We start from the raw sequence: 15578 nt of genomic DNA, 5'->3' as shown, positions 1-15578 counted from the left end.
AGTCGGACGCTTAACCGACTGCGCCACCCAGGCGCCCCTAAAGACACTTCTTTTAAACACTTAATGTTATTTTGTAAAACTTACAACACAATATTTAGATTTTTTAATGTAAGGATTTTCCTTCCTTTAAGCTGGGACAATGGAGATACAGAAAAGATGAGTCCTTGGGATATGGAGCTTATTCCTAATAATGGTAAGTGTATGTTAGGCTTTTTGTGTCTGTGTTACAAAATTAGTTTCTTAAATAAGGAATCTGATTTGCTGACTTGCTATTGCGTAGGGTTGTTATGAAGAGCAAACAAAATATTCAGCAGTTATTTATTGCACACCTGCTGTGACCTTGGATTGGAGGTAGAGATGGCATAGCATTGAACATGATAGACATAATCTTTGTCCACTTGGAATTTATAATCTTACAGTGAAGATTGAAATTAGTTAATTATAGCAAAATATGAAAATGTTTTGCTAATTATTGTTCCCTCCTAGAAGGTGAGCATTTGGGAGCAAAGTTTTTTTTTTTTTTTTTTTTTTTTGTAACTCCAGCGGAACACTTAAGACTATAACATAATATTAAGATTCAGCTTTTTGAGTGAGACAAATACTCATACCCTGTCTCTGCCATCTTCTATCTGGTGTCATCTTGGCAAGTTCGTTTTTTTTTTTTTTAAATATTTATTTATTTTTGAGAGAGAGACAGAGCGTGAGCAGGGGACGGGCAGAAAGAGAGGGAGACACAGAATCTGAAGCAGGCTCCAGGCTCTGCACTGTCAGCCCAGAGCCTGACACGGCTCGAACCCATGGACTGTGAGATCATGACCTGAGCGGAAGTCAGACACTGAACTGACTGAACCACCCAGGCACCCCTTGGCAAGCTCTTTAAAAGACTTAAAACTTCAGATTTTTAGGACTTCAGCCTTTGAAATTAGGTAAACTAATACAATACAGGGCTGTTGTGAGAATTAAATGCCATCATGTGCATAAAGAGCTTAATATAGAGCCTGACACATGTAAGGGCCTCCAAGAGTAGGTAGTTTGCTACTAATAACAACTGTCTTCTTGCATATGGCCTGATATATATTGCCTTAGAATTAGGGAGTCAGATTTGGGCAGTAAGCAGATCTCTTCCTGGAACTGAAAAAAAGCCGGTGTGGGTGAAGCCTGTAGATTGCATTTTCCTTCTACCTCAGTGCCCATTTTTGTTTCTATTTTTTAAAAAATATCGCACACATAAGTGTATATGCATAAAAGGACTTAAAAAGCTGTATATTCCAGAATATTAAGAATGATTATTTATAAAGGTTGGGGATTTTTCCCAATGTGTCACTTTTCCTTTCAGGTAAGAATAAAGACTTTAAAAAACAAAAGGGAGGAGCTCTTGTGACATAATAGAAATAATCATTTATAATGGAGTTGTTCACTAGTTATTGTATTCTCAAAAGTCAGAGAAAAGATAACTTGGAAATTTAACCCAGCTGGTAAACCTTAGGGATGATAAAATCATGCTCATACATTAAAACTAGTTCTTTCTTGAAATTATCGCTTTGAAAATTTAATACCAATAACATATTTTTTGATCTCACTACTAAATTAGAGCTGTTTGAAACTATAAAATATCTTATACAACTTGTAACATTGTTACATGGCTTATCTTCTGATTTTATTTATCTTGTAAGCTTGAGTTTGAAGTCACATTGGACTATATATGAGAGAAGTGATGCTAGTCAGTGTTGTAATGCTTGGGGTATTTCTTGAAATGAATTAGTGGCATTAATTAATACGGTATTTCCTACCTAAATTTATCTGTGGGTGAAGGGGGTGATTTTTGTTGGTTTTGTTCTGTCCTGATATATATACACACATGCACCTATGGAGTTTAATTACATTTTGTAAGAGGAAGAATTTTGTATACAAATAGTGGCATATTTTCCAGTGTTCTCTGATGAAGTTTAGCTCAAAGGAAAAGGTACTTGGCAGATTTGTAAATTTTATGTCACCATCACCTCCTAATGATACTGTTAAAGATTCAGGTATGCAGAAGGCATGCCTTCATCATTTAAAAGCAAGAAGCATAAGAATCATCTGTTAGTATTAATAATTCTCTGTTTCCACATTTTAAAAAGTTGAGACTTCGATTACAGTATTCATGAAAAACACCACTTTAGTTCAGTTTTACCTTGTGTATGTTTTATCAAAATAAATATGAAGATTATATTATAAAATTCAGAAAATCTTTAATTTCTATCATTTTAAAGAAATATTTGTCCTTTATCTGAAACTGATAGTAGAGCAAGTTGTCTGGTATAATTTTGGAAAAGTAATTATATACCCATCTAGAGAATTATTTATAAAATTAATGTTTTAAAAATTAATGTTATTGACCCTTAAAACATACTTCTCTTTAATGAAAAAAAGGAATATACTTACCAGATCTTTACAAGATTATACTTTAGGTTTTTTTGACAATATCAACTCTTTGTAAAGATAACCTAAATATTAACAAATAACCTAAATATTAGCAAGAAAGACATATATTAACTAAATCTGCTTTTTTTTCTGTGTATTTCAGCTGTATTTCCTGAAGAACTAGGTACCAGTGTTCCTTTAACTGATGTTGAATGCAGATCATTGATCTATAAACCTCTTGATGGAGAATGGGGTTCCAATCCCAGGGATGAAGAATGTGAAAGAATTGTTGCAGGAATAAACCAGTTGATGACACTAGGTAAATAATAATAGTAACACAGCAATGCAGGACAAGCTGGCAAAAAGCAAAGGAAAGGAAAACTGTTAGTATTTGAATAAAATTTTTCTTCACAGTGTCATGTCAGTGGTTTTCAAATATTATTAAGTGGAGTGTTTTTTTAATGAGGTATTACATAGAACTCAGATATCTAGAACAGGTAAAACTGGGATTGCTCTAGGTGAATTTTAGAGTGAGGGCCCCCAGAAATGCCAGGGATACCTCTGAAAAATCTGGATCCTCCAGAACCCAACTTGAAATCCCTCAACATATTTAAGCTGACATGATGTGAATTGGGAGAGTGGGGCTGAATGCTGAATTATAATTATATGAATAGCTGTACCAGTTTTCCCCTTAACTTTATGAATATATACACAAGAGAATACTTGCAAGGTAATAGGAGAGAATGAAATGCTTTGTCTCATATGAAAAAAAGAAAAACAATGGCCACAAAATGTTTGGTTATCTGAATTAAGGGTTTCCAAAACAACTCTAACTGGTGTGGTGGTTGGTAGCAACCCCTTCTGTCGATAGGGAATCAAGCTTAAAAGAGGGAAAAATGATGAATAAGAAGAGGAAAATACTCTGGAGACACATATTGGATGATATTTTCATTTGAAGTCTTTTTAAATATGGCAACACTTCATTTAAAGAGTCTATAAATATAATCCTAAATAATTTTAGTAGTAGTTTAGCATAAGAAGTTGTCTTATACTAAATGTGGATAAGCAAAAAATGGAGAGTGATCTTTATCAGGTTTTAGATTTTACCAGTTTACTGTGTGCCATTTGGTCAGTGACGTTGAGTCAGAGACTTCTGGATCTGTTCTTCCTCTGTACTTGTCTGATATTTCACAGAATTAATGTTGTTAAAGTAAGGTAAGTTTTTGAGAAAGGTTACATTTGAATGGAATGTGTTATTATAGTGTTACTGAATGATTGTGAAAAACCTACAGATTCAGGACTGGCCATGTTTTAAGTATAGGAATATATGTATACTTAATAGGTCAGATTTATATACTATCTGTCATGGCTTTTCTTCTAAGAAATCTGAATAACAAATATCCCTAGAATTTTGCAGTATAAATATAGATGTAATAAGAAGTGAGACTCGATTATGCTAGCTAAACTGTATGTATTTTCTATGAAAAGACAGTGGCAGTCTAAGGGTTATATGAATCAGAACTTGTCTTAACTCATGCAGAATTGTGAAGTCTTGTTAAACCATGAAAATTAAACATACAAACTAATTTTTTTATTCTAGATATTGCTTCAGCGTTTGTGGCCCCCGTAGATCTGCAAGCCTATCCCATGTATTGCACTGTAGTGGCGTATCCAACGGATTTAAGTACAATTAAACAAAGACTGGAAAACAGGTTTTACAGGTTAGAACCCATTTGCTGTAGCTACTACCAAAAGAATACTAAATGATCCTTGGGTGTTTCTCAAACTTTAATGTCCATACATATCACCTAGGGATTTTGTTAAAATGCAGAGTCTGGTTCAGTAGTTTTAGTAGGACGTGAGGTTCTGCATTTCTAAGTTCCCTGGGATGCTGATGCTCCTGATCTATAGACTTGGAATATGGTTCATAGATACGGTTTTTTCTAGTTGCTAATGAGTGGGACCTCCCTGTCTTCATACTGTATTTTACAATTCAAGCCAGAGTATTTCATTTCCCACAGACATCACATTGAAATATTTGTTCATGGATTTTTTCATAGAACAATATTAAAAAGTTGTGGGTTTTTTTTTTCTTATTTTGCTTATAAATACTTAAGAACAACAAAGTTGGGAAAATTAGGGTATTTTTCATAGCTGTACTTTAGCTTGAAATATAGAGTTTAAAAAAAAGACGTCTAATTTAAATTAATTTGCATCTTCTAGTTAGCGGTTTGAGTAAACATTGAGTTCTAATCTGAGACACGCATCGTAGGCTTATTGCCTAGAATATGTTTTTAGAAAAGTGAATTTAAGTCTATAGTTTTCACATAATGAAATCACATTTCCAGTTTTCATGACTTTTGCTTAAAAGACAACATTTTAATTTAAATCAGTGCATTAAAAAATTTCTTTGGGGGGGTGGTCCCTGGCTGGCTCAGGTGGTTAAGCATCTGACTTTTGATCTTAGCAAAAGTTCCCACATTAGGCTCCACTCTAGGAGTGAAGCCTGCTAAAAAAAAAAAAAAAAGTTTGTGAGCACTTTCATTTTTTTGCAGTTCTTTACATTACTATTCATTTTAACTTAGGGGAATTTTTATTCATATTTCATATATTTTGATATAAAATGTGCCTTCGGTTCTTTTTATTCCTTAAATTATAATTCTGATTTGGTACTTTCTGTGCCTGCACTGAAAACACCATTTATTATTCCTTAACTTACTAAGCAAGGTTTTTCAACAAAAGCATTATTGACATTTGGGAGCTAGAAAATTTTTTATTGTGAGGGGCTGTCCATACCTTTACCCTTTGGGTGCTAATAGTAACCCCTAGTTGTAAAAAGGAAAAATGCCTTTAAACATTGCCAACTAAGATGTTAAGACTTCAGGTTCTAAAGATTTTTCTGATCTTGTTAGGTGCTTCTGCTGTTGGTATATTGATATTTGTCAAAAGCATAGAGATGAGGAGGAAATCACAATGATGTGCGCCTCCCAGCCATCTTACCTTCAAAGTACACTTCTTTAAATCTTTTTTAACATCACATGTTATAAGTTTAAGAGAAAAGGGAGTAGTTATTTTTAACTATATCCTTCCTTGTCCCTAGACCCCTAAAATTGCTAAGCCTTAAGAATTGTACTTAGTGCTTCAGAGATGGAACAAGATAGGGGAGGAAAACGGGAGATAGAGTTGTTCCTATACACTAATTGTTGGATTACAGCTAAAAAGATAAGCTCCTGACATCTCCCACTATTGTTGTAAATGTACTTTCTCATAGAAATACTACTTAATATGGTAATTGCTAACGTGTAGTGTTTTTTAGGGTACATTATAGCTTAAATAGGCTTTATTGGCAATTGTTCAGCTTAGTAGTCACTTTAAGAAAAAATCTTGGAACACAATCCTTACATAAATTAGAAACAAACTGCCTGTTTTTGAATCTGGTAATAAAGACCTGAGTTATGTTATTTAATAAAATGATGCCTTCATGTGCGTTTTCACTGCTTCAAGTTTTTTGTTTTTCCTTTACTCATTGGCTACAGATTTCTTGCAGTTTATGGTTTTCCTCTCTGATACCTCTGGTTCAGTCTCATTAAACTACTACTGTCAGTTTGCCCTGCTGGGCATTAATCTAATACCTTATTTTACACAGTTTTCTATAGAGTATCCTGAAGATGCCTGTGATTCTGTTACTAGAATAAGTCTTGCAATGCTGTATGAAAAGCACACAGCTTTCTGTATGCTTCTGTACCCACAATTGTATATAATATTTGTAAAATTACATATATTGTGTTTCTGTTCACACATCAGTATCAGTAATATTTTCTGAGCATTTTCTTCTTTGCTATTTTAAGTGGGACCACATATTGGATGATACTCTAGAAGTCATTTTTGGATTTTTCTTTACTTTCAGAAAGAAAAGAAACCACTATTAATAGTCTAGTGTGTCTAATCTAGGGTGACATTTTCTATGCAAATACACAGTTACTGTTGCTACTCCTTTTTTTCCCCTGCCCAAATGAGGTATATATTTTTTCAGAATAATTTTTTAAGTGGTGAGTTTTGTAATTGAATTGAGACTGCAGTTGAAAAGTTGGAATGTCTTGGTTTTAAATTGTGTGGAAATATTTCTAAATAAAATGAGGCTAAGACTTCTGTATTTTGTTTGTTTAAGGCGAGTTTCTTCCCTAATGTGGGAAGTTCGATATATAGAGCATAATACACGAACATTTAATGAGCCTGGAAGCCCTATTGTGAAATCTGCTAAGTTTGTGACTGATCTTCTTCTACATTTTATAAAGTGAGTAGTTTTTCCACACTTAATTATAATTAATTAATGTCAATATTTTAAGGTTTAAAAATGTCAAAATATAAAATGCAATTATTTTTTATATGTATAGTGTTGCATGCTGTGCTATAAATTAGCTCCACTCAAGATAGGAAGCATACAATGTCTGTCTAAACACTTAGTTCATTGGCTGATATTAATTATGAAATCATAAAAGTTGTGTTACAGTTATATTCTATAGTTAATATTAAAAAATATGAATCATTCTCTAAATCTAGCTGTTAGATAATAATAGTAAGGGGTTAAGCACTTATAGAACATAATAATGTTTTACCTAAAATAGTTCTAAACCAAATAATAATAATACAGGTGGCAGATATCACTATCTGGAATTAACAGTTAAGAAAACAGTTGTAGAGATTTACATGTTTAATTTGCACAGGAACAGAGTGTCTGCCATCTAAGAATTTTTCATCTTAACATTATATTGCCCTTGACAAGTTTGTAAATAAGTATTTATGCAGTCCAGCAAGAAACTAAATTTAGCTTTCAAGATTCTTCTTAAAAGTCAGGTTTACTTCCTCATTCATTAATTTCCTACCAAGAATGATAACTGCAGCTCTATAAGGGAGTAGCTCTTTTATTTTTTTATCTTAATGAATTTTATATAGCCACAGAATGAATTGAGCTTTCTAAACTGAAGCCAGAGGAATGACTCAGTGGTATGTTTTGTCTAACATACCACTCTTGAGTTCATACTGAGGTTATTTAAATTGGATAATTTTTTCTGGCTAAGAAAAAAATATATTTTATAATTTAAGTTTAAATACTCAGCTGCTGACAGCTTTCATTTTTACATGAAGATATTATTGAGGCTTTTTAAAAAATATCTCCAATTTCATTCTCATTACTCAGCATAATCATAGGGCCCCCTTTTGTGGTATTAGTTAGGGTTTTTTTTTGTTTTTTGTTTCTTGGAAGTTTTTTGGTAAAGAACGTAGGTAATTTCAATATAAGAAAACACCAAAGAAAATTAGTAAGATAAATGTTATGCCCTACTCTCTACCTTACTCTGTAAAGAAATGTGTTGCCTTTCAAATGGTTTGGGGGCTATTTTTACTATGCCTTTTTTTTTTTTTATTTTTCCCCAGTTTTAATGGGGAAACTAATTGAGACTAATTAAGGATTAATTACCCCTGGAAGATTGTTTACATAACTTAGTTATAAGGGCTTATAATATTTTGCCAGTGAAGTTTATAGTCTGTAATTTTACTATATGTGTGTGTATGTACATTTCTCTTTTCCAAAGAGCAATCAATAGAATTGCGTGATACAGTAATTTCACACTTTAGTGAAATAATTTACATGAAACAATTATTTTTATATTTGGAATAGTCTATAAAATATTTTTCAAACTGTTACTTTGAAATGTCTTGTAAGAATAGATTAATGTTTAAAGCATCTATATTTTATGTATCTAAAAATAAACCCCTGCATTTTTTTAGAAGTATATAATTTGTTTATACATTTTTAGCTAACAGTAACTCTTAAATATTAGGTATATCTTGAAATTTTTATTATACTTTGAGTTATTTCTCAAAGTTTGAGATAACTCATAACTTTGAGTTATTAGCCAAATTTCAAGCAATAGGGTATATAATGAGGTGATGTAAGAGATAAATGAGATAGAAATGTGTATTTATCATCTTAATACAATTTCATAGATAAATTTTAAGTAACTATAAGGAAAATAACAAGAAAATCTGTATGAAAGTTTAGATGGGGATTACTTCTAGCTTATGAAAGTGGGGTTTTAGGTACAGGAAACATGGGTTAGGATGTTATGGACAAGGTAGATATCGATAGATTCAGAAGTTAGATGAAAGCCATTCTAGGGACAAGGAGTGTGGCATAAGGGGTAGGAAAGGGTAAGGAGTTATTAACGGAATTAAGCAGTTTATACCAGGTGAATTAGAGAGTACGCGAGCAGAAGTAATAAGGATACAATGCTATAAGCATGAGTTGGAGCCAGATCATGTAGGGCCTTGAATGCATTTCTAATATTAATTGATAGGGAAGAGACAGAAAGCCTAAATAGCAGATTGATTGCTACAGCTGACCAACTAAGAGGTGATGAGGGTTTAATGTATGGAAATGAGAAAGAAGCAGAGACCAAGAGATTTTGAAGGTAGAATCACAGAACTTGGCCAATGATTGGGTTTATAAGGAGGCAAAGGAAGGAATAGTGAAAAATCATGCATTACTGTAAGAATGGTAATGCTGTTAAAAATAGGAGGAGGAAGAGTGGGGAGTGAAAATTAGGTTTAGACATGTGGAATTCTAGATGATGATAGGAATCTCAAGAGAAGAGTCAGACCAAATTATAGAATTCGGAATTCATTTACACAAGTAAGGTTATCAGGGCAAAAGCTGTAGTGTCAAGAAAAGATGACTAAAGGACAAAATTTTAGGGAATGACTATAAATATTTAAGAATGAAAGGAAGACGGAATTAGAAGACAGGAAGTATCTTAGCTTTCCTTTGTGTATTGAGGAATGAAAGAGGGCATCACACACACAGCAGCAACCTGAGCAAATACTGGGAGGTAAAAATTGGGTTTGGTGTATTGAAATAGGCCAGAATGGAAGCTCCACATAGGGTGGAAGGGCACGGGCAGGTGTGGGGGTATAGGGTTTTGGAGTTAACCAATGAAAAAAGCCTTCCGCTTCAAACTTTATCTTAAAATCTGGTTTTGTTAACAGATTTAAAGGAAAAAAAATAAAATCTCAGGACTCTAATCTTACGTACTAACATTTCCTTGCTGTTTAGGGATCAGACTTGTTACAACTTAATTCCACTGTACAATTCAATGAAGAAGAAAGTTTTGTCCGATTCTGAGGTATTTAACATTTCATTATGATATTGATATTGGTTTTTTTTCTATATATATATATAAAAAGAAATGTACACATAGTAGTTTTCAGGTAAATGCTGTAATGAAAATTATTTTGGCTAATGCTGTAGTTTCCAAAAAGTGGTTCAGCATTTTTTTGCTGTAGTTATTAAAAATATTGTGGGGGACTCTCTAATGAGCCCATAAAGTATTCCAGCATATACATTATGGGTTTTCCAAAGTGTAAAAGTGATAATTGGTATATAAATAACTATGGTAGATTCTCTAAACTCTAAAACATGTAATGAAGTCTAGAATGTTTAGTGAATCTGATAAACTCTTATTTCAAAGGAAGAAGAGAAAGATGCTGATGTGCCAGGAACTTCTACCCGAAAAAGAAAGGTAAGATTTTTTTGTTTTAGCAGAAATACTTTATATGAATTAAAATGTATTAAAGGCAGTTTTTTAACTCTTAGTATTTTTAAAGACAGATTAAGTATTACTTCCAAATCATTTTCCATTACAAAATACATGCTTTTCAGAACTAGGTGAATAATATTTTCTATTTGAGTTACTGTATATGACCTAATTATTTGAGATTGCATTAAAAATACAAATTGTACTGTATAAATGTTACTTTATTAATTTTTTATTTTAATATATTTGAAGCTTTTATACATTTTATTTTATTAATATATTGAAAATTTTCATTTCAGGACCATCAACCTAGAAGGAGATTACGTAACAGAGCTCAATCTTACGATATTCAAGCATGGAAGAAACAATGTCAAGAATTATTAAATCTCATATTTCAATGTGAAGATTCTGAGCCTTTCCGCCAGCCAGTAGATCTCCTTGAATATCCAGTAAGTATTTTTGAAAATATTACCTTACCTGTCAGCTTGCCATATATCTCACACATGACAGTTAGCTATTTATTTCTTATGGTTATAGTTTATTTCTTCATTATTAAATACGTGTTCTCATCTATTTGGCTAAATGGAGCATCTAAGTTGAGTAGTGTGGTATTTAAAACAGAAAGAACCCCAAATTAAGACTCTGAAGTATTAGATTATGGCCCCAGCACTCCCACTTACCAGCTGTGCAACTTTGAGCAAGTCATTTAGTTTGTTTATCTGAATATTATTTTTTACTATTTTCTTTCTCAAACTAATTCCAAGAATTTATTATGGCAGTTACAGGAAACAAGAATAATAATACCTAACCTTCCCTACAGGGTTATGGATGAAATGAGAACACATTAAAATAATTTTTCACTTGTAGCACTATATACAAATGCAAGGTGGCATAATTATATTTATGGAATTCAAGGTAGGGAGGTTCAGTAAAACTGATCTGAATATTTATTTTTGCGTGCAGTCTTAGCAATCTAAATATAGTTTAAAGTGATTTTTTTTTTTATTCCTTTATTCAGTTATTAAAGGTTGTACATTTCAGGTAACATTCATTTATGGTTTCAAATGAAAATAAAAATGAAATATTTTATAAGAGATCATGACCCAAACGTGATATCATCTGACTTCATTAATTGTTTTTTATGTGTGTGTTCTAATTCAAAATGATGAATGAAAATAGAGAAATTTCATCAGTAGATAAATATCATAAAATGCCTTTTTTTTTTTGTCATTTAAAGATCGAGAAACCTGGAATCTTGAATGTACAAGATAAACTTTTAATTCCAGCAATGTAATAAACTGGGCTAATTTGAACCCTATATTCCAAAAAAGTCATAAAGAAGTAAGCTAATGCTACAGTACTCTGGTTTTCAATTCTCTTTGCTTTTGGAACCTGTGGATTTCCCTTTGTTTCTTACAAGCCCAGCTATGTATTTTAGAAAACATTATAGTTTTTCTCGTGCTTGCAGGTGTTTGTATTCTAGACTTTTCCCCAGAAAAGAAGAGATAGATGTAAGCTTTAATGTTTTGATTCTAGAGGCACAAGAATAACATGACGTAGAGACAGAAAAAGCCATGCAATCCACGCTGAGGAAGGAAATTAGAACTGAGACCCCCCCCCCCCCCCCCAGGACTGTTGAAAGACTTCACCCTCGATGAAAACAATAGTATAATTCCCTCCACAAGGAAAAATATCTCTGTTGTTCTGATGTCAGGAGAGAAATCTCTAATAGCTGGCTCTACGCATAGATTTAGAGCCTAAATTTACAGTATCCATGTGTGTAGAAATTCATCAGAGGGAGAAAAAAACCAAACCCTAAACAAAGGTGAATTAATGATAAAAAGAAATCGCAAACTATATGAGGGAGTGATCCATCATAAATACTACAGAAACAAGTGGAAATACTAGTACCCTCTTCCCCAAAACTTGACATAATATATTATTTCTGAAATACTATACTTTATCAGATATAAAACACCAATGACTTATTTTATGCATCACCAAGAAAGGAAAAAATGCTGCCAATGAAACTTGGTTGTTATTTTGGTTTAATAGATAAATGGAGGTATAAGAAGCATAAGGAAAAAAAGACGTTATTTGAGGGGGAAAAGGCAGATATTTTTAAAAATTTAAACTAAATAAGGGGACCTGGGCGGCTCAGGCGGTTGAGCATCTGACTCTTGATTTCAGCTCAGGTTATTTCAGTTTGTGAACTCAAGCCCTGTGCCATGCTCTGACAGCATGGAGCGTGCTTGGGATTCTCTCTCTCTACCCCTCTCCCACTTGCATGTTCTCTCTCCCTCAAAATAAATAAATTTTTAAAAATTTTAAACAAAATGGAATTTCTGAGAATGAAATGTGAAATAATTGAAATTAAAACTCTCTGAAAGAAAGGAGATACAGTAGATAGGATGAAAAAATTCAAAACATAACTTACAGGAGTTTCAGAATGGGAGAGGGGCAATCTTTGAGGAGTTAATGGCTGAAGGTTTTCTAGGTTTCATAAACATTTGACAAAGCATGACTCCTGAGCAGGATAGATATGAAAAAAAAAAAATCTTTACCTGGAATAATAGTGAAAAATCAAAACTCTAAGTACAAAAGAAAAATGTTAAAACAACCATACAAAAAATATAGAAGAGACCTATTCTCATGACTACATATAGTGTTACACTTGTGCATCTGGAATCTAAACGTTAAAGCTTGTATCTTTCTCTTCCTTAATGGAGAAAAGTCCAGAATACAAACACCTGCAGAGAGAGAGAGAGAGTGTGAGAGAGAGAGAGAGTGTGTGTGTGTGTGTGTGTGTGTGTGTGTAAAATATATATATATGATAACAATACATATATTTATATATGGATACAGGTATAGCTGACTCATTGTTGAACTGAGGGTAATTTTAAGCAGCTCTCCAAGATACACAGCTATTTGTTGACAAAGTGAGGACAGGAGCCCCTATTTCCTATATCAGGTGCATCAGAGCTTAGGCAGGGTTCTTACAGAATAACTAGTATATAAGAATGTAGTCTCTCTGAGGTACTGAGGTATTCAAAATAATGAGAACAGTATTTAGAGGTTCTTCTAGCAGCCAAAAGTATTAAACAAATAGAAGAAGCAAGAAAAAATTTTAATTTGATCACTTGTCTCTTACGGTACTCCTTGATGGAGGGAAGTGTAAAGACTTAGGATTATTTGCTGTTTTTTATTATTATCACTGAGAAGAGAAAATAGGATTTATCTGCTTTTTATACTTCAGAATTAACTATAAGTTAACTGCCAGCCTAACTGTACTAGAATATTTATGGCAGTCATATTCTTCATATTTCAGCTTTTGTATGAAAATGTTTGTTCACATTTTGAGTTTAGTCAAATACGTAAAGCAGGAATTTAAAAATTAAAATTTTTTGCTGGAAATCAGCATGCTAAATAAATATTCTACCCCATTTATTTAACAGATACATTAAATGGTTATCATATAGTGTATGGAGTAACAGAAACCCAAGATATGAACCAAGAAGTGTTCTATATAAATATATTTAACATTTTCCTAAAATCTGCAAAGTTTATAGAGCCAGTATGTCATAATATTCAGTATCCATGTAATTATAGTTTCTGTTGAAGTGGTTAGTTACCCTTAAGGAGAGAGAGAGGTTGCACAGACACTGTTCAAATGACGTTACCATTGCATAAAGCAGTTTTCTAACTCCTTTAACTTTGCTGCCCCCCCAGCCCCTCCCCCTACAAACTATCTTAAGAATCAGGGTTTCAGTCTTTGGAATGTCTTTTTTTTTTTTTAAAGGTCATTTATATGATTTTATTACACAGGAAAATCTGAAATTACAGTTTTCACTTTGGATATGTTATTCTTTTCTATTTCACTTTTTTAAACTTTGTTTTTATTTTAAATCCAGTTAGTTAACATTCAGTTAGTTTCAGCTGTACAATATAGTTATTCAGCACTTCCATACATCACCCTGTGCTTATTAAATAACCACAAGTGCATTCCTTAATCCCTTATGGTAACCATTAGTTCTCTATAATTAAGAGTCTGTTTCTTACTTTGACACTCCCCTCCCTCACTTTTTTCCTGTTGCTTGTTTTATTTGTGAAATTCCACATGAGTGAAATCAAATGGTATTTGTCTTTCTCTGCTTCATTTTGCTTAATTAACATTATACTCTCTAGCTCCATTCATGTCATCTCAAATGGCAAGATTTCGTTCTTCTTTATGGATGAATGATATTCCACTGTATATATACACCTTCTTTATCCATTCATCAATAATACTGCTATACACATAGGAGTGCATATATCCTTTTGAATTCGTGTTCTTTGGGTAAATACCCAGTAGTGTGATTGCTGGATTGTAGAGTAGTTCTATTTTTAACTTTTTGAGGAACCTCCATACTGTTTCCCAAAGTAGCTGCACCAGTTTGCATTCCCACCAACAGTACGAGTGTTCCTGTTTCTCCACAGGAGTGTTCCTGTTTCTCGCCAACACCTGTTGTTTCCTGTATTTTTGATTTTAGCTATTCTGACATGTGTGAGGTGATATCTCATTGATGAGCATCTTTTCACATATCTGTTGGCTATCTGTATGTCTTCTTTGGAAAAGTGTCTGCTTTTTTTCATTTTTAAAATCAGATTGTTTTTTGAGTGTTTTATAAGTTCTTTATATATTTTGGATCCTATCCTTTATTGGACATGTCATTTGCAAATAGCTTCTCCCATTCCATGGGTTGCTTTATTTTGTGTATGACACCAGTATATTTTGATAATTTTGTATATATTATAAATACCTGATCAACCACTTAAAAGGTGTATTCATAGAATTATAGTCATAAACACAGTACATAAATCAAATGGAATCTGTTCAAGTGACCAAGGAAGATTGGGAAGAAAAGTAAAAAAACAGCAGGACAGATGTAATTGAAATCATTACAGAGTGTTTTCCAGCCACAGTGGAATCAAACCAGAAATAAAGTAACAGGAAAATCTCTAATCACTTGATTGATGACTAAATAAATATATATTTCTGAATAATCTGTGAGATCAAAGATGTCTTATGGGAAATAAAACACATTGAACTAATAAATGAAAATGAATACAATATAAAAATTTGTGGGATGAAGCTAAAAAATTGAGGAAAACAGAGAGCACTAAATAGTACATGAGAATAGAAAAAGTCTCGAATCAGTCATCCAAGCTCTCTCCTCAAGAACCAAGAAAAATTAAAATTAACCCACAGTGAGCAGAAGAAAGGAAATAATAAAAAGAAATCAATGCAACTGAAAACAAAAACAATAGAGAAAATCCATAAAACCAAAAATCTGGTTCTTTGAAAAGATCTATAAAAGTGACAAATCTCTATTAAGAAAAAAGACACAAGTTGCTAATATCAGGAATGCAATAGAGGATATCACTACAGACCATACAGATACCAAAAAGATAAAAAATACTACAGGCAACTCTACACATACAGATTTGACATCATAGGTGAAATGGACCGTTTCTCAAAGTACAGACTACCACAACTCCCCCAATAGAAAATAGATCATTTGGATAGCCCTGTAACTAGTAAGG

General features: G+C 32.7%; 1 protein-coding gene across 4 annotated transcripts in view; it reads left to right on the top strand.

Moving 5' to 3' along the window:
* Window positions 1-15578, top strand: part of PHIP (pleckstrin homology domain interacting protein) — a 150645-nt gene that overhangs the window by 110240 nt on the left and 24827 nt on the right. For all 4 annotated transcript variants that reach the window (XM_058734526.1, XM_058734524.1, XM_058734525.1 and 1 more), the window contains exons 29-35: window positions 132-193; window positions 2567-2722; window positions 4004-4124; window positions 6572-6697; window positions 9515-9584; window positions 9930-9980; window positions 10295-10444. In XM_058734526.1, the coding sequence (XP_058590509.1) occupies window positions 132-193; window positions 2567-2722; window positions 4004-4124; window positions 6572-6697; window positions 9515-9584; window positions 9930-9980; window positions 10295-10444 (736 nt within the window). The remainder of the gene's footprint in view (window positions 1-131; window positions 194-2566; window positions 2723-4003; window positions 4125-6571; window positions 6698-9514; window positions 9585-9929; window positions 9981-10294; window positions 10445-15578) is intronic.

Source organism: Neofelis nebulosa, chromosome 6 (assembly GCF_028018385.1).
Source record: "Neofelis nebulosa isolate mNeoNeb1 chromosome 6, mNeoNeb1.pri, whole genome shotgun sequence".
NCBI lineage: Eukaryota > Metazoa > Chordata > Mammalia > Carnivora > Felidae > Neofelis > Neofelis nebulosa.
The sequence above is the reverse complement of the archived record's forward strand: the minus strand, read 5'-3'. Positions and strand labels throughout refer to the sequence as shown.